General features: G+C 33.7%; 1 protein-coding gene across 1 annotated transcript; it reads right to left on the reverse strand.

Moving 5' to 3' along the window:
* Positions 1-933: 933 nt before the first annotated feature.
* On the reverse strand, positions 934-9502 carry LOC127129917 (uncharacterized). Its single transcript, XM_051059021.1, has 3 exons — positions 9319-9502; positions 1164-1336; positions 934-1068 (listed from the first exon to the last, which is right to left on the reverse strand). Exons 1-3 carry the CDS (start codon positions 9500-9502, stop codon positions 934-936), a joined length of 492 nt encoding a protein of 163 aa, XP_050914978.1.
* Between the last annotated feature and the right edge of the window lie 11253 nt (positions 9503-20755).

The following is a 20755-nucleotide window of genomic DNA, read 5'->3' on the forward strand; positions in this document are numbered from 1 at the left end:
CAACTTCTCCCTACAAAGTGTTAGGAAGTTTATTCTCCTTTAGCATGCTCCTTGTCATATCAAGCAAAGTTCAGGTTCTCCTTTCAGCAAGACCATTGTGTTGAGGAGTATATGAAGCAGTCACTTCATGGTCAATTCCATTCTCCTTACAAAACTTTTTGAACTCTGTAGAGTTATACTCACCTTCACCATCTGTTCTGATAATTTCCAGAGTCTGGCCACTCTGTTTCTCAGCCTTGATTCTAAATTTCTTATATTCAGCAAACACCAAATGTTTGAACTTTATAAGGGATACACATGAAATCCTTGTGTACTCGTCCACAAATAACACAAAGTATTTATTCCCTCATAGTGAAGGTTCTGGAAATGGTCCATACACATCAGAATGCACTACTCCCAAAGCATATTTTGTTCTTGGAGCTACTTCTGATGCAAATGGAAGTCTTGGTTACTTCTCTCTCATGCACACATTGCATGACTTTTCTGGTTTCTTAATTTCAAGAATTCCACGTACCAATTTCTTTGAATTCAGATGCTCTAAGTTACTGAAGTTCAAATGATCAAATCTTTTATGCCACGTCTCACTTTCCTTCACAACACTTGTTGCGCTAAGGCATTCAGAGTCTGCAGTTTTAACATTCATCTTGAATGTTCTATTCCTTCCCTGTTCTGACTCCACAATCAATTTCTGATTACAGTCATACAACTTCCTTGTTCCTTCATTAGATTGCTCTTCATGCCAGAAACATACCAGACATTCTGAATTAACGCAAATTTTCCATTATTCAGAACCACTCTAGCATTCCTCATTCCTTCAGCATTCAGATACTTATCATCAGCACATCTGATCTTGGTCCTCTTCCCAATGTCAAAATCAACCAGCCATTTCTTATTCCCAGTAAGATGGTTTGAATAACCAGTGTCCATATACCACTAGTCTTCTAGAGATGCACTATCAGAATCAGAATCCGTTAATAGAACATGTTCATCATCAGTACTTTTGGCTATATTCACTTCTTCTAATTTCCTCTCCTTGTTTGACCAATAATTTGCAACGAAATGGTCAAACTTTTTACAATAGTAACATTGAACTTTTTTCTTATCATACTTCTCCTTTCTCTTTTGACTCCAAGATGCTGAGGTTTCTGACTTCTCAGACTTACCATGTCTTTTCTTGGATCTGACCAAGACTGCTTCTGGTCTTTCTTGACAAAAATAGCTTTAAGATCCTGCTCTACCTCTCTCTGAGAGGTTCTTTCAATCAGACGCAACTCTTGCACCTCTAGACTGTTTTGCAACTCTTTTATTCTCATGGGATCCTTAGAATATTCAACTGCTACAATGATGTAATTAAATTGAGGAGTAAGAGATTTAAGTACCTTCTCAATGATATTTTCTTCAGAGAGAGTTTCTCCACGCGACTTCATCTCATTTATGATCAGAATCACTCTAGAGATGTAGGCAGGTACCTTCTCATTGTTCTTCATGTTGAGATTCTCATACTACTTAGGTAGAGACTGAAGCTTCACCTTCTTCACTGATGCATCACCGCCGTATCACCGTATCAGTGTGTCCCACGCAGATTTCTCCGTCGTCGAATCAATAATTTTCTCAAACACGTTCGCATCCATACACTGATGAATGTAAAACAACGCTTGCTGATCCTTCTTCCTTAGATCATGCTGAGCATTTCTCTGCACATTCGTTGCATTTTCTGAAAGTGAAGCGTAACTTTCGTTGACGAGATCAAGAACATATTGAGCTCCAAACAACACACGCATTTGAATCATCCAACGATTCCAATTCTTGTCATCGAACACTAGAAGTTTGGTACTCAGATTAGCGTTTTCGTTCATCTTCTACCTTGTGCAATACACTCAGATCTCACCAAATACAGTGTTTCCCAATCCCACAGAATCAAGATATGTGATTCTATTATGATTCTGATCAGAAATCCAACACCAATTCTCTGAATAGAAATCAATCACACAACAACTCACTGTTTCACTCGTATTTCCCGTGGTGTTTCTCTGTGAATCTGAACCAGAGCTCTGGATATCAATTGTTGGTGCACAAGGTGATAAAGATGAACAATGGAAACAAGAAAGAGAAGAGAGAATAGTAACAAACTTACACTACTCTAAAACTGTTACAAATGGTTGCGCACATGCACTGCTACACATAGATTACAAAAGAAATAATGATGTTAACACCACTCACTTGCTTAAATATAAGTGGGACTTAATGAAAATAGTAAAGTACCCTCTAGCAAACTTTGTTTACAAGTTTCTGAAATTGAATTAATTCTAACAAGTTTATAACTTATTTATTTATTTATTTCTTCTGATTTTCGAAATATATGAAATCCCTAATTTTAATTTATTTTGTTCATTTTCCATTCTTTTATAAAGGTTTAAACCTTTGCAAGGAGAGTAAAATTAAAGGTTTAGAATTGTTTAATTTTTCATCTAAGGTACATATTTCTTCTCTACTTTTTAAAATTTGAATATTTGTTATTATGTATTGATGTTCGATGAAGATTAGTTGATATTTGTTAATATTTGTAAATAGTTGATAGAAATGATATAATATGTATTATTTAATATTATTTTCGAGATAATATTATATATTATATATTATGGTAATATTATTTTAGAAATAATATATTATTTATGTATTATTTAACATACTCCTTTTATATATTTGTTTAGTATTATTTAGTATTATATATCATACTATTTTTATATATTTGTTTATACTGCTTTTATAACCTACTATTTTTATATAGCATAACACTTTTATATATTAAATATTATTTAGTATTATTTATTAATTAGTAATATATTATATATATTATATATTATGTTAATGTTATTTTAAAAATAATATATATTTACGTATTATATAACATACTGCTTTTATATATTATTTTTAAAATAATACTTAAATATATTATTATTTATTATATAATATTATTTTCGAAATAATATGTTTTAAAATATTATAAATAATATTTTGAAAATAAAAATCAATAATATGAAAGATAGTATATTTTTATTATAATTTAGTAATATATTTTAGTAAACATAACACTTAAACTTTTTTAGAAATATTAAAGAATTATTTGATAAATAATATGAAAAGAAAATAATTTTTTATTTTAATATTATATACTATTTTTATTTATTAATTTTGAAATTATATTTTACAAAATAGTCTAAATTATACTTTGAAAGTAAATAAAAAATAATATAAAAATAGCATATATTTATTATTTATAGTAATATATTTTAGTATTATTTTAGTAAACATAATTAACACTTATAAATTATTTTAGAAATATTAAGTATTATGTAATATATATTTAGTATTATGTGATATAAATTATTTAGTAATATATTTGAAGTGAATATACTTAAAAATATATATTTAATAAAGTGTATAATTAATAGATATTTGTAAGTGAATAATATATATTATTATCTTCCTTTTCAAAAAAAATTAAAGATAATAGATATTTGTAAGTGTATATTTAATGATTTTATATATAATGGCATTAATGGTATTAATGGTATATAATAATATTAATTGTATTATAATTATATTAGTTGTATTTTATTATAATTAATGGTATTATATTGGTGATATTTTATTATAACTATATAATTACTTTTATAATAATATAATTATAATATTTTATATATATTATTATAAACGTTAGTTATGAATGAATCCCCATACAACTTGATTATCAATTTGAGAGGGATTAATCACCTCACAAATTCCAAAACGTATATGCGTTTGCTAGGGACTTAGTCCCAAACAAATGTATGACACACTTGTTAGGGGTTTTGCCCCTCACAAAAAAACAAAACATAGATGCATTGGATAGGGACATATCCCCTAGCAAAATCCTAACACGTCTGTGCCACTAGTATGCTCCTACGCCTGTAGTGCCGCAGACTGAATTTTATAAGTTATATTTAGCGAATGGCTTATTCCCTAGTCGATTTTGCAAGAGACTTATCCCCTAGTCGATTTTGCAAGAGACTTATCCCCTAGCCGATTTCGCAAGGGGCTTGTCCCCTAAATATTTATTTGTGATGGTCTGTTTAGCTAGAGGTCATATCCCCTCATAAATTTTTGTTTTGTGATGTTTTTGCATTAGTGAAAGATTTAACTCTAAGCTAAAAACATTTTTTTCTCATAGTGCAAATTTGGAATCTCTAATTTTAGAACTAGATAGGTTTGAAATTTAGGCTTTATGCCCCTCATTTTTATACCTATTTTCTTTTTAATCTATTTGGACAAATACCCCTTTATTTTAAAAAAACTATATGTGTTAAAAGACCTTCATAGGACAATGGTCAAGAATACAAGTATCTAAACTATATATAACCTATAAGTTTGTTAATTCATCCGCACATTTGTTCGCTTCCCTATACACTTGAACTTAATCTAATTTTACAAAATTAATTTTACAAAAATCATATTTAAAAGGTGTTCTCTATTTAAGAGTTTAAAAAGTAAAAAAACTATAAAAAAATTTAGAAGTTTTAGTTTTTGATTTTTAGTCTTAAAAATTAGAAAGAGCAAAACCAAGAAAAAATAGTACACTTTTTACTAATAATAAATTTGTAATAATATAAACTTTAAAATAGTTTTAAAAAATAAGGTTATCAAACATATTTTATTTTTTCAATTTTTTTAAACATATTTTATTTTATTTTATTTTTTCAATTTTTTAAAACATATTTTCTTTTATTTTCTTTTTTCAATTTTTAAAAATTTAACTTACAAAATAATTTTTAAAAACTAAAAATTAAAACTCATTCAAACTCTAATTCTATAATAGTCAATAAAAAAGTTTCAAATCAATAAATTAGAATATTATTTTATCAATAAATAATTAACTCAAATAAATTAAATAGAGAAAAAAGGAAATAGTTTTAAAGATTTACATATGATTAAAGAAATAATACTTTATTGTAAAATGCTTTTTAAATGAGAAAAACATTTTTAAATTTATATTTATTTTCTAGTTTTTAATTTATGGGTTCAAACACAATGTTAAAAAAAGATGAAAAACATTGAGGTGGGATTTGAGTCTTTAGATGTATTCTTCTCAAGAATTAAAAGTTATTTTTATTTAGATTGATGTGATTTCAACTTATATGTGTTACTTGAATAAAATTGGGTAATTGGTCATTAGTTCATATATTAGTGTAAAAAGATTGATATTTATAAATCAACAATTTTTATTTAAAAATTATTTTTATGTCTTGAACTAAATTGAATTGACTCAAAATTATTTGAATGAGATGATAAAAGACAACTTTCAATTGAATTAGAGCTCCTAAATTTGAACTGAGTACTAAACACGCCAGAGTGTTATTTGAATAGGGAGATTAATATATAGGTTAAATATATTTTTCCCCCTTATTTTGTATTTGAGATTCGGTTTGGTTCCTTAACTTTTAAAAAGATCATTTTGATTTGTAATTTTTCAAAATAAACCACATTAGTCATTTCTATTTATTCTTAGTCGAAGTCAACTCATAAGATCATTTGACTTTGACGTGGAATACCATGTGGTTTAGACCAATTTTGTGATTGATTTAGTACGAAAAATCCGTCACTAATATTTTTTTAGTTTTGATTAAATTATCCATCTTCTTCCCCAATTTCTTTTGCACTATCTTTTTCTTGAATACAGTATCTATCAAACTCTTAATACTTGATTGATTTTTTTTAATTACCAACATTTTCAAATTATATACTAAAGTAACTAACATTTCAAAAAAAATTATCAAACTAACAAGGTTTCAAACAAAAAAATTATGTGGCAAGAGGAGTAGCCATGTTTGATAGCGCGTGCACTCAAAAATTATATATAGGTGTCACCAAACATGACACATAAATATACATGATGTCATTGTATGTGGATACATGCATGCATCCTCTGGAAGATGCGCCACAGGCAGTGGCTACTGTTTTATTTGGAATTTTTTTTTTAATTTTTTTGAAATAAAATAAAAATTTAAAAAAGATTTATAATATAATTTCATAAAATTGAATTACACAATAAAACAATAGAAAATCAATGATCCGATGTATTCACTTGCCTTCGAGGTCTCCCATTGTTACTTTGGTATTTAATCTGAAAATATGATTATTTTGGATATTTTTATAAAATATAATAATTTAAAAAAAATCATTTAATATATATATAAAACTTAAATAACTAGTTCAAATGACAATATTTCTTTTATAATCTATCTATATCTATGAGGATATAACTCAAATCGTCTACACTCTACATCCCCATAAATAAATAAATAAAATTATATAAATTAATTAATTAATATAAAGTGTAACACCAATAATAATAAAATCATACAAATAAATAAATATAACATATAAATAATAATAAAATTTAAAAAACATTATATTTTCTTCTCTGTTTAATTACATATACATCTTCCATCCATAAGAATGCTTTTGAAATAAAAACATGAAATAGAAGAAATGAGTGTGTGAAGGAAGAATAATACAAATTAACATGGGCACCAAACTTGATTACGGCAACATCTCAGAGCAATCATGGGATACCTCGAAGGCAAGCGAATGCATCAAATCATTGATTTTCTATTGTGTCATTGTGCAATTCAATTTTATAAAATAATATTATAAATTATTTTATATTTTATATTTTATTTTAAATTTTTTTAGTTAAAATGATTATAAAAAAACTAAAACAAAATGATAGACACTGCCTGTGGCGCATGCTCCTAGAGGATGCATGCATGTGCCACATGCATTGACATCATGTACATGTTGTCGCATCTCGAAAAATATGATTCCTCGCGATGGTCGCGAAAAAATTTAGTTCGAATAGAGTCGCCACCGAACTTTATTTATTCCAATGAAGGAATAGGAAAATATCGATAAAACCTTTGAAAATAGAATAATGGTCGTCGCAACCATATTCGGGTTCGAGAGTCGATTACGCAAGGAGAAGGTATTAGCACCCCTCACGTCCGTTGTACTCAACGGGAACCTTTTAGTTTAATTTGTGATTTGAATATTAGCTAATTTTGTTTGTTTTCTTTGGGTGAATAAAAGATTAAAAGTAGAGATGGATGGAAACCTCAGAGGGGGGAAAAGAGAGGTTTTTTATTAGTGTGCTCGCGAAGATCTAGCAATCTCCTGCCTACGTATCTTTATAGTGCAATAAGGAAATCAGAGCATTCGTAGTTCTAGGAACTACGGTTTGTTGGTGTCTTTTAGTGAACAACTGTTTAGATCGCGTTCTAAAGGCTAAACGTTGGCTTATTTACTCTCGGCGGAGGCTTAAGCACTAGTTTGTTATGCACGTTAGAAGGGATTAAACAGTGTTCTTTCTGAAAAGAGTTTTGATCACACGTGGACGAGAAAAAGATAGATTTGATGAGTTAAGATATTTTTTTGGACAACGATTACTCGGATAGTTGAGTAAGACAACTCGTATCCTAAGAGTCGAGGAGAGGAATCGTAGGCTCTAGACCATCTCCCTTTTCATCCTTAATTTGTAAAAGGATTTGATAGTAGTTAAGGTGTTTTAAATGGATGACGAATACTTGGATAGTTGAGTAAGGCAACTCGTATCCTAATAGTCGAGGAGAGGAATCGAAAGCTCTAGACCATCTCCCTTTTCATCTTTAATTTGTAAAAGGATTTGATAGTAGTTAAGGTGTTTTGAATGGATAATGAATACTCGGATAGTCGAGTAAGGCAACTCGTATCCAAAAATTCGGGAAAGGGAATAGAAGGCTCTAGACCACTTTCTTTTCATCCTTAATTGATTATGAAAATAAGTTTGTGTATGGTTGATGTGTTTTAAGATAAACGACAAATGATCGGATAATCGAGTAAGGCAACTCGTATCCAAGTATTTGAGGAGAGAAATTGAAGGCTCAAGACCATCTCCCTTTTTGTTTAGGTTATTATGAAAATGACTGATTTAATCGGGTTTAACAGTTTTTTTGAGGAATGACAATTTTCTGATTGACCAAGTAAGAAAACTCGTATTCAAACAATCAAGGAAAGGATTTGAAGGCTCAAAACCTTCTCCCTTTTCATTTCTTATCACGAAAGTGATTCAATTTAATTAAGTTTAGGCGGATAGAAATGACGACTATTTGACTAATTGAGTAAGAGAACTCGTATTCAAACAATCGAGAAGAGGAGTTGAAGGCTCAAAACCATCTCCTTTTTCATTTCTAAATGAAGTGATAAACGTATTAGGCGTTTTAATTAATTTTGAACAAAAAATACTCGATATTGGATCGAGGTTTTAAGTTTGTGTTTGTTGATGAATTAAATTATAATTAGTGTATCAATCATCTACTCAATTAATTAATAACCGAGTAGGTCGCATTGTAAGAAAGCCCAAGAGTAAGCTACGTGAGGTTGATGGCGATGCTAGAAGCGATCGACTTACAAAGGTATTCGAAAAATGGGCTCGATATTGAATCGAGAATTATATGGTATTTCTTTTGAAATTGGTTTGGATTTATGAGATTGAAATGGTTTTGGAAGTGATTGTGAAATTGTGATAGTATGGGAAATCGATCAATTCTTAATTATCAAAATTATTTAAATAAATAAAATAATCAATTTAATTAAAGTTGAGTAATCACAATTAAACTAATTAAGAAATTTTTTAATTAATTAATTAATTTAACTAAAAGAGAAAGAAATAGGTGGTAATGTCGATTTAATTGGTATGAATTAACGATAATGTGCTCAAAAACCGGTTTGTACATAGCGACAACGGAGTTGGAATGCCGTATGTAAGGACCAAAATGCGGTGAAATGTCATATTGATGTATTGAAACTTTTGACGGTATAACGATAAGAAATTGTCGAAACCACTTATTTATCCCGACTTTACGCATAATGAAATTAAAAAAAGCAACATGAGTTTATTTACTAATTCAACCACCTATTGTATCTGAAATAGTCCCAATATATATATGGTGCAAATGACCCAAGAACTTTAGCTATTCAATGACATACAAAAAATGTCATAAACGTGACGTAACCAAAATTGGCAATGACACATAAACGTGACGCAAACAAAATCTATTAAAACCTATAATGCAAAATCAAACAATTCAGCTCCTAGCTAAGATACAAATCACCCAATCAAATGAAACAATAAAGTCACAACAAAATCAACAAAACAAGTTACAAAAATTAAAAAATGTATAAAAATAGAGAACAACCTTTTGGAGAAGTTGCTATCAGAAGTAACATTGATCTTGCTCTTCTCACGTGAAACGGTAACAATATCACCAAGAGTACCGACTTTACCACCAACCTTAATCCTCTCTTGAAGAAACTTTTCGAGAGAAGCAATGTCCATGATCTTGTCCTCTACAGGCTTATCGCAGTCGATGGTGAATGTTATAGATCCCTTCTTCTTCCCCTTGGAACCAGCGGTATCTACTCGACCCATTTTTCTTCTATGAAGCTCGAAAGAGAACACAGAAGAACTGCACGCTGTGAAGTGAAAGATGGACGGCGGCTAAAGGTTGTTATTATGAATGAAGGGTGGTCGTTGTCGGTGTGATGGTGGTTTCGCGGTTGAAGGAGATAATGGTTTTGACGGTGGGTTTCGCGGTTGAAGGTGGTGTTGGCGGATTTAGATCGCGGAGGACAGAGGGAGTAAATCGTGAGGGTGGATGAAGGTGAGGGTGATGGAGTAAGAAGAAAGAGGAACAGTGGTTTGCTTAGGTTGCTCCGGCGAAGTTGATGTGGAATCACGACGACAGATGTCAGAAAAAGAAGTCAGAAGGTGGATATCGATGGGTCGGAGATATGGAAGGACATTGGTGGAATTGGTGTGTAGTGGTCGAGGGTATTATTCAAGGTTGTGGGGTGAGGTGGACGTTGTTGATGAGAGGAAGATGAGGGTTGAGAAAAGAGAGGGAGGAGGTGGTGAGAGTTAGTTTGTTAATCTCATTTGGGAGAAGAAGGTTCTCGTGGTTATCCCAGGTCCAGAAGAAAAGACCTCTCTCTCATACATTTTCATTCCCATATTTGAGAAAAAAAATCCTTTTAATTTGGACATCTATTGCCACCTCCTTGGAGGATTTTGGCCCAAATGAGATAAGGGGAGATTCTCCCTCTGCTAGCTGTCCGTTCCTTAAAACGTGGCTACCGAAGAATGGTCTGCCTTTTGTCCTTTTCTCCCTATTTACCTTTGGAGATATTCTTATCCATTCGGGACGCATGGTAGCATATGATAGGAGTCTAATAGAAGATACTTGGGTCTTTCTGATTTTATTAATTTAATTAAATAAAATAAAATGCTAATTTATAATTGGTTAATAAAGGCAAGTGAGGATAATGCACGTGATCCTTTGATTAAATTTGATTTACCGTCCAGAATAAATCAAAGAAGTACACCAAATTTTAAAATTCCAAATTGCCCCTTCTAAATGATTTAATTGATTTAAATTAATTAAACTAATTAAATCAAATAAAATTCATAACATTTAAAATGAATATGATAAAAATAAAGTGAGAACATGAGAAATTCTATTTAATTTTTCTGAATGTTTTGGGGAAAGAATAAAAATAAAATAACTGAAAATGAATAAAAGTTGGGCACGAGTATGCTCGAAAAATTAAAATGAATGCATTAAAATGATCAGTGTGAAATAAACTTACTGGAAAAATACAGTGTTTCTTTTAATTCAAAAATAATTTTTCATCGGTTAAAAGGTTCAGATGGATTAAAATGCAACTGAAAAAGTCGTCGAAAAATATAACGAGCACACCAGGTTAACCTACGCGAACTGCAAATTAATAATACTGATGTCTGCAAGCTTGGTTTCGAAACTTGTTACCCGCTGATTTTGCACGTACTTGAGGAATGATTTAACCAATTTGTCTGTATATCCGAGAATTTATTCCGACTGATATTTTAGGTATTATTCATGATGGAATGCATGTCATGCTATACATATGATGCAAACTGAAATTAAAATTGAATTTATTAAAATTTTAAAATGCCCGGACAAAATTGGGGTATGACAGTTGCCGCTATTTAATTACCTTGAACTATAAGGTATGAATGACAACGACCTTCGTATATTCGTGGTGGAAGATAATTAAATACGAAAAGACCCGACTTTTGTCCTTTGAAATGCAAGGAAGAAATGCATAAAGAAAATGTAGTGAGAAATACAGTAAGAAAAGTTATTTACAAGGTAAATGAAATAATCAAGACTCTCTGGGAATCATCAGAACAGTATCTTGGATGTCACAATCGAGATATTCCGACAATGGAATGATACCTCGACTGTGCCTAAGATTTTCTAAGAATTAGCAGAGCAGTGTCTTGAGCTGAACACACAAAATTCTCTGAGGCTCAACGAAGCAGTATCTTACATGATATAATTGAGACATTCCATCAAGGGAATGATACCTCAATCGTATCTAAGGTTCTCCGAGGATACTAGAGCAGCATCTCTAAAAGCAAATGAGACTCTTCAGATTAATGAAGCGGTATCTCAAACAGATAAATGAGTTTCTCTATATCAACCAAAGCAACATCTTATATGATAGAATTAAGATATTCCAACATGGGGAATGATACCTTAATTGAATCTAAGACTCTTCGAGGATACTAGAGCAGCATCTCTAAAAGCCAATGAGACTCTTCAAATAAATGAAACAGTATCTCAGACAGATAAATGAGATTCTTCATATGAATGAAGCAGTGTCTCAAATAGGTAGATAAGATTCTTCATATAAATGAAGCAGTATCTCAAACAGATAAATGAGATTTTTCAGATAAATGAAGTTGTATCTTAAACAGGTAGATGGGATTCTTCATATAAATGAAGCAGTATCTCAAACAAATAAATGAGATTCTTCAGATAAATGAAGCAGTATCTCGAACAGATAAATGAGATTCTTCAGATAAATGAAGTAGTATCTCAAACAGATAAGTGAGATTCTTCAGATAAATGAAGTAGCATCTCAAACAGGTAAATGAGATTCTCTGCATTAACGAAGCAACATCTTATATGATATAATTAAGATATTCCAACAAGGGGAATGATACCTTAATTGAATCTAAGACTCTTCGAGGATATTAGAGCAGTATCTCTAAAATGAGACTCTTCAGATAAATGAAGCAGTATCTCGAACAGATAAATGAGATTCTTCAGATGAATGAAGCAGTATCTCAAATAGATAAATGAGATTCTCTGTATCAACGAAGTAGCATCTTATATGATAGAATTAAGATATTTCGACATGGGAATGATACCATAATTGAATCTAAGAATCTTCGAGGATACTAGAGCAATATCTCTAAAATAAGACTCTTTAGATAAATGGAGCAGTATCTCAAACAGATAAATGAGATTCTTCAAATAAATGAAGCAGTATCTCAAACGGCAACTGAAATTCTTCAGAAAAATGAAGCAATATCTCAAACAGCAATTGAGATTCTTCAGATAAATGAAGCAGTATCTCAAATAGCAAAATGAGATTCTTCAGATAAATGAAGCAGTATCTCAAATGTTTATCTATTGAGGGAAATAGATCATAAAAGATTTCTTTTGGAGGAAATTTACTAGAAATGCTCTGCAGGGAAAAAACTCATAATAGACTTTTTAGGGTAACCTCTGCTTGGGGAGCAATGATAGCAAAGATGCTGGGGAATATCATTATTAACCACAAAATTTTGAAGAATGACTTGCTGGGAAATAATTCCACGAGCACATGCAGGGTAATAAATCCTTTGAACTAAATGAGGAAAGTTCGGGATACATATGAATGACCCTGGATCCTGATATTTTGGTGTGATTTTTGTATGATGTTCCACTTTGGGTGGCAATACCATGCATGGGATGATGCATGAGATGCATGAAAGTATGAAATTGCTGGGGATATTTAGGGTTGCATGTAAGGATGTGAATGGTTTTGTTGATTTTGTATAAGGCTATCCATAGATATGCTGATGATTGATATGATTGTTTTTTATGAATCTTCCTATTTTGGCAGGAAAATAATGCATGAACTCATGCATGTGATGTATGTGGGAAAGCAACAGGGTACTTGGATTTTCATAAGGTTTTATTTTTTATTGCCAATGGAACTGGAATTTAAATGGGAACTGCCAGATGAGAACTAGTGAAAAAGATTGAACTGCCAGATGAGAACAAAACATAAAGGATATGTTACCAAACGAGAACTGGTGAAAATAATTGAAATGCCAGACGGGACTGACTTTATTTTTGTTTATCAGACAGGAACTGTCTTTTAAAGTAGGCTACCAGGCGAGAAATGGTTACGAAAAATAGACTACCAGGCGGGAACTGGTATCGAAATAGGTGACCTGCCAGACGAGAACTGGTATTAAGAGATAATTTACCAGACGAGAACTGGTATTTGGTAAATGATTCGTCATACAAGAACTGATTTTTGAAATAGTTCTCCAGATGGGAACGGGACTTTGAAATAAGTTGCCAGACGGGAACTGGACTTTGAAATAAATTTCCAGACGAGAACTGGACTTTGAAATAAATTGTCAGACGAGAACTAGACTTTGAAAATAAATTGCCAGACGGGAACTGGACTTTGAAATAAATTTCCAGACGGGAACTGGGTTTTGAAATAAATTTCCAAACGAGAATTGGATTTTGAATTACCAAGCGATATTGGGCTTTGGTGTCAGATTTTGTGTTACAAGGTTTTTTGATGTCAGGTTCATGTTATGGGGTTAGACCCGACGAATGTTATGATATGCATGGCTTTATATTAGAGCAAAGTGACATGACTAATACATGATGATGATTTATGTAATGATTTGGAGGTTTCCAAAATGCTCTTGTGGGTACTGGAAGAGAAGGTTCTTTGCAGAAAAGGCCTCTTGTCTGTCAAAAGGTTATTTTATGGGGTGATAGTATGATTCTCTGACACTCATCTTGAACTCTGCAGTTGCTGACGTGCGGAAAAAAAAATTTGCTTGAACAACTTGAAGGCATGGAGAGGACTTGCTCCTATATGGCTCATCCTGCCCCAGTGTGATGGGTCTATGCAAAATGTTTACCTCGAAAGGATTTTGAAAGCAATTGTACCATAATTTGGAGATGGCTTGCCCCAGAATTTTAAGTCATGAAAGGATTTGTCCTTTATTAACCGACTCTCAGAGTGTTTGACTTTCCTGTGCTATTGAGGTAGCTTGCTCCGATATGAGCGTTGAAGCAACTTAACTGACCCTGACTGAACATTGAAGGGGTTTGACCATGGCCAACAGAACCTCTAGGTGATCTTCCCCTAGTTAATTGATTCCTAAGATGATTTGCTCTGGATCAACTGATTCTTGAAATGACTTGCCCCTTGATGAACGGATGTTTGGAGACTGTTTTTAGACTGACCAATTCTTGGAGTAATCTTCCCCCGATCAACTGATTTTTTTGGGGTGGCATGCCCCTAATTCGTGGGTTATGATCAGGCTTCTCTGATTGCTCTTTGTTGAAATTTCCCTGACGTCAAGTATTGACTTGCAGTTAAAATTGTTTATTCAGAAATGGTAATTTTAACGCGATACTCATGCAAGCTTTGAAAAGAATCATTTATTGGAATGATGTGATAGTGTGTGATGAGTAGACCATGAGTCCAAATGTAATGTTGATTTAGCAATTTAAAGTATGAAAGACGTTGTGAGAATAATGACATCAATATTGAAGATTAGAAAATCCTTAGGAGTCAGTTTACGCAACCTTGTTGTAGTATGCTTTCAGAAATAACCCTGCTTCAAATAGGTCTTTTAAGGGTTGTAACGTGGCCTGGTTCACGGTTTTTGAAACAAAGGATATAAGGCTCAAAGTTTAATTTTAACCCACCCCTTCTTCGTGATGAGCTCCAATCCTACACTCAGTTAATTCAACATACACATTCTTCTTTTAAGAGAGTTTTGAAGGTGTAAGGATAAAGATGGTGATTCAAGGTCTCTTGAAATGGCAGCCACCTTGTTTTATTTTAGTATGTCGGTGACCTTTTGATTTTGGTATGGTGGTCATCGAATCTTGTTTTGTTTTGTTGAGGGTTTTCGGGACCTCTTTTGATTCTTTTTCTTGATCCCTAACTTTTGCCTGGACCGCTTTTTGAAGCTCTAGTCCATCGGGATTACCCTAGTTTTTTTTGCCTAAGTCGCCTTATCGGGTGTTCAACTTAGCGGGCTCTTTTTTTTGAAAAATTGTGACTGCCAAGTCATTGGTCATTAAAGAACAACCAACATAAATTTTGGGTATATTTCCTTTGACACTTTAGGATGTGTGTGAAGAATAGCATGCAGTTCATCTCTAGTTGGGATGTATTCCTTTGTAATTAAAATGTGAAGTCAGATTAACTGAACACTACCCTACCCCTAGTTTAAACTTAAGGGTTTGTATATCTGAAAGAAACACCTACTTCTAGGCTCGAAGTGGTGACTATGGATTAACTCCTTATATCTCCAGTGTTTGGGGATTTGAAACAATGCCTATATATCATTAGCAGGATCTTATCTGAAAGTATATAGTCAGCAATTATGGGTATTTTGTTTTCGTCATCCTCCCTCAAATCTTTTCTAAAACAACAGTTATGATAAAGAAAAGTGAATGGGAGAAATACAGATGTATTTTTTCTGATATAAGAGAAGAAAAATGAGTGAATACGACATAATTAATTCAAAACATGCATCATTACTTCATTAATATTACCATTAAAAACAACAAAGTTTAAACACAAGCAGCTTTTAATAACAAAGAAACTACAAATGCAAAATGAAGGCAAATCAGTCCAATGATTGCCAGTGTTGAGGATGTCTTCCTATCAGAACTACTGGCACTAGGAGATGCTCTATTAAAGTCTTCGAACTCATTATGACGAGAGGTTAACGTGCACCAACAGACTTCCTTCTGAAAAGGATATGTACTTTTTGTCGATCAATTTTTGCACTTTAGCCTTGAAAGCATTGCAGTCTTCAGGTGAGTGCCCTATTGATCCATCATGATATCCACATTGTACATCGGGATCATACCCGGGTGGGTATGGTTCCGGAAAAGACCTGAGAGACTTGGGCTCCACCAGCGGGCTTTGAATCAAATATGGTAAAAGTTGACTGTATGACATAGGGATTGGAATGAGAGGAGCATTCCTTCTTTCCATATTGTTTCGAGGCCTATGCTGGTTCAGATGCTGATTCTGATATACTTGACCACGAGATCTTTGGTTTGTATGAGGAGCAACCCATGGTTGCTTATATGATGCTCTGGGCGTTGCTGGTTGCCCATAAGGATAGTGTGGTGTTGGAACTAGTGATCGCTAAAAAGATAAGGGATCATAAGGTCTTGCTGGCACACTAGGCGAATACCTAACATCTGTTATGACTGTGTTGGTTTCATCCTCTTCTTCCTTTTGGGAATTGCTGACGGATTCTGTCTCGCTAGCTTGGCTGCTAGACGGGCCTTGGATTCTTCCACTTTCGAGGGCATTTTTTATGCGTTCTCAAATTGCCACTAAGTGGGCGAAGTCTTATAACACATTGCCTACCGTCCTTTCGAAGTATGGGCTTTACAAGGTATCCATAAACAAGTCAACCAATTCTCTATCCAAGAGTGGTGGTTGCACTTGGGTTGCCAATTCTCTCCATCGTTGTGCATAGCATTTGAAAGATTTGTTGCCCTTTTGAGATAAGCTTTGTAGTTGTCTTTGGTCTGGAGCCATGTCCAAGTTGTAGTTGTACTGCTTCAAAAAAGCATTGGCTAAGTCTTCCCATGACTGAATATGGCTTCTTTTTAACTTTGTATACCAGCTCAACGATGCTCCAATCAAACTGTCTTGAAAACAATGAATCATCAGCCTGTCATTGTGAGTATGTGATGCCATTTTTCGGAAGAACATAACCAAATGGTGCCTTGGACAACTATCCCCTTTGTACTTCTCAAAGTTGGGTACTTTGAATTTCTGAGGGATCACTAGGCCTGGTACTAAGCACATATCATGCCTAAGATTGTCATTCACATCCATTGCTCTGACTCTCTCCTCAAGGGCATGAAGCCTTTCAACATCAGGATTGATCAATGGAATCAACTGTGATTGAGTAGGAATATTCACTTGTAGAGGATTATAGTCAGGCAAAGGGTCACACATTAGGTTGGTAATTACAGTAAAGCCTGGTGATGAACCAACATTCTCTTTGACGACATGCTGAAGATTATCCTTCGACTGAGCTAGTGTAGCTTCCAACATATGGTCTACCTTTCCTTTCATGTTGTTCATATCCTCTTTCATCTCAACTTGATTTTGTCCCAAGTGTTCCCTTGTCTTTTAGTAGCTCTTAAGGGTTCAATACAAGTGTAAGGAAATCAGCCTACTGGTAATGGGAAAAAGGCGGGGTGAGACTTTTTGGATTTGGAAAATGATATGCAATGCATGTTGAATGCATATGCAATGATATGTGTATGAATATAGTGACATGTTCAGGATCACAGGAATAAGTAAGTTCACAGGTTGGTTAGAACAACGGGTAATTAACTTTGTATCTCTAATTAATGGAACCACATAGGTAGGATCTACAGTTGGTAGGTTCCCAGAGTCATGGATCCTTCTTGAGAACGTCACTGCCGTGACGAAGGCTCGTCGGGCAGTAATATCCTCAAATGATCTCGTCTAGGCGAGGTCTTCGTATTGTCCCAACAAGGAAGGCTCCTTTGGGATTACACTACACAACTCTTGAGTCCAAGGTTCTAACAAGGTTCTCAGAGTCATAGATCGAGGTTGGAAATATTATTGTAGGATAGGAATACGTCCAAGGGATCTCATCTGATTGGGGCTTTCGTATTAACCCAACAAGTCTGAAATCTCGTAGGTTAATACTACACAACCACCGAAGATGGAATGGGTTAAAAGGTCCCTAGAGTCACTAATCCAACTTCAAAACACCATCATCATGACGAAGGCTCGTCAGACAATGATATCTCAAGAGAATCAACTCTAGGCGGGGTCTGTAAGAACAAATCTAGTTTCTATAATGTATCTCTAAGATTTTGATGATAACAAAGTATGAAACAAAAATAGTACCCTAACATTTTTTATCTAAGTGTGCAGGACTCTAATCAAAATAGTCAGATAGACATCCTTCAGATATAGATACAAGCTCTGAGATACCACTTAGAAGATATGCAAGCAGAAGCTCTGACTCTAATTAGAGAAAGCACAAACTCAACAAGCGACACTCTGAAGTACGCACTCTAGGATCTGAAGCCTTGCGCTCTGAAGAAATCAATCAGAAGAAACTCTGAAGATAGACAGCAGCAAGCATCTATTTGAAGAAACACTTGATGAATAGAGACTCTGATGTTCGAACCCGCTGATTCAAAATACTTAGCTATGAAGAGATTCACTTATGGAAAGAATCTATTTCAGGAAGAATTTTATGACGCCCCAAAAATTGTTTTGGAAAGAACACAGAGTTTAATGACATTAATCATCCATCATTGCCAAAGATTCTGACATTCAAACACTCAACGGTCTTCTCATCACCCTTATATAAAGGATGGAATGTATCACTAAGAAGACACCTGAAACACACGAGAATACAACACTACTATTATATTCATTATTAATTCTCTTTCTCACACGAGTTGTTGCTCTAAAGTGTGAACAATCCTTTTGCTTTTACCTTATGTAATCTCTGCTTACCTAGAAGCACTAAGCATTAATGTAATTTTATTTACTTGTTGAAACTCTTCTCAAGTGACTTGTGAAGTTTGTATACTTGAGAGGACTAAGAGATCTTTATTTTCTTAGATGATCCTTTGTGTAATCTTTCAAGATTAGTGGATTAAGTCCTTTTTGAAGGCGAAATCAACTTGGCCGGGTGGACTGGAGTAGCTTTGAATTTCAAGCGAACCAGTATAAAATCAGTGTTGATATTACTTGGTTCAGCGTGTGCCTCATTTCAAAAAAGTTTTTATTATGGTTAAAACAATTCAAACCCCCCTTTCTTGTTTTTCTCTACCTTCAATAGGTATTAGAGCTTCGGCTCTGTTATTTATTTTCTAATCAAACACTTAACGTGTGTAGAGAGATCCAGCGTGAGAAAAACTATGGTCAACACCAATGAAAGAGATAGTTACAATGCTAAACCTCTAATATTTGATAGAGAAAAATTTGATTACATGAAAGACAGAATTGAAATTTTCTTTCTGGGTTATGATGTTGATCTATGGGACATAGTTACTATTGGCTACACACCTCCTATATCTGAGACTGGTATTGCTATTGCCAGAAACAAGATGGCAGGTGATCAGAAGCGTGACTTCAAGAACCATAACAAAGCCAGAACGATACTCCTGAACGCCATTTCCTACAATGAGTATGAAAAGATCACCAACAGAGAAACTGCTAAAGAAATACTTGACTCTCTAAGGATGGCTCATGAAGGAAATTCACAAGTCAAAGAGACAAAGGCTCTGGCTCTAATTTAGAAGTACGAAGCCTTCAAGATGGAGGACGATGAAGCTATAGAGGTAATGTTTTCTAGATTTCAAACTTTAATTTCAGGACTCGAGGTTCTGGACAAAGGCTACACAACTGCAGATCATGTCAAAAAGATTGTCAAAAGCTTACCAAAGAAGTGGAGACCCATGGTCACCGCATTAAAATTGTCAAAGGATCTGAACAACATCAGCCTTGAAGAACTCGTTAGCTCCCTTAGAAGTCACGAGATAGAACTTGAGAAAGATGAGCCCGAAAAGAATAACAAAGCCTTCAAGATGGAGGACGATGAAGCTATAGAGGTAATGTTTTCTAGATTTCAAACTTTAATTGCAGGACTCAAGGTTCTGGAAAAAGGCTACACAACTGCAGATCATGTCAAAAAGATTGTCAGAAGCTTACCAAAGAAGTGGAGAACCATGGTCACCGCATTAAAATTGTCAAAGGATCTGAACAACATCAGCCTTGAAGAACTCGTTAGCTCCCTTAGAAGTCACGAGATAGAACTTGAGGAAGATGAGCCCCAAAAGAAGAACAAATATGTAGCCCTGAAATCTAGATCTGAGAGACGTAAACCAGAAAGGAACAAAGCCCTCCAAGCTGAAGAAGAAGATAATGACGACTCTGAAAAGGAAGACTTTGACAATGAAGAAGAGTTATCCCTATTGACCAGAAGAGTAAAACAACTCTGGAGAAAAAGGAATAACAACTTCAGAAGACCAAGACCCAAGGGAGATCGCTCAGAATCAACTTCCAGAAGCAAATCAAACGAAGAGGTAACATGCTACGAATGTAAGGAAACATGTCATTACAGAAACGAATGCCCAAAGCTTAAGAAAGAAAGCTCCAGAAGAGAAGGTTTCAAGAAGAACTCCTTTAAAACCAAGAAGGTACTCATGGCCACATGGGACAACACTGAATCTGATTCCTCTGAATCGGACTCTGAAGAACAGGAAAATGTTGCATTCATGGCTACCACTTCTAGAAACTCATCAGATGGAGAGTTTGATCCTTAAGAGGTATTTTCTGACCTTTCTCGCTCTGACCTTGAATCATGCCTTTCTGAATCTTTAAACTCATATCAGAAACTTAAACAAAAATTTAAAGCACTAAAAAGGGTCCTTAAAGGAACCATCGAAGAATGTGATAAGCTTGAGATAACCGTTTCAGAATTAAAGAATAAGAATTTAACTCTGACAAAATA

This window comes from Lathyrus oleraceus, chromosome 3 (assembly GCF_024323335.1).
Source record: "Lathyrus oleraceus cultivar Zhongwan6 chromosome 3, CAAS_Psat_ZW6_1.0, whole genome shotgun sequence".
In the NCBI taxonomy this organism is placed as follows: domain Eukaryota; kingdom Viridiplantae; phylum Streptophyta; class Magnoliopsida; order Fabales; family Fabaceae; genus Lathyrus; species Lathyrus oleraceus.

Excerpts from the sequence above, each read along its gene's own strand:
- LOC127129917 (XM_051059021.1), bottom strand. The coding sequence starts at position 9,502 with ATGGGTCGAGTAGATACCGCTGGTTCCAAGGGGAAGAAGAAGGGATCT. Across the intron at positions 1,337-9,318 it reads TGATATTGTTACCGTTTCAC|CAGTTGAATATTCTAAGGAT; the intron begins GTGAGAAGAGCA and ends ACATCATTGTAG. Across the intron at positions 1,069-1,163 it reads CAGATCCAAGAAAAGACATG|TTTGACCATTTCGTTGCAAA; the intron begins GTAAGTCTGAGA and ends TATTGTAAAAAG.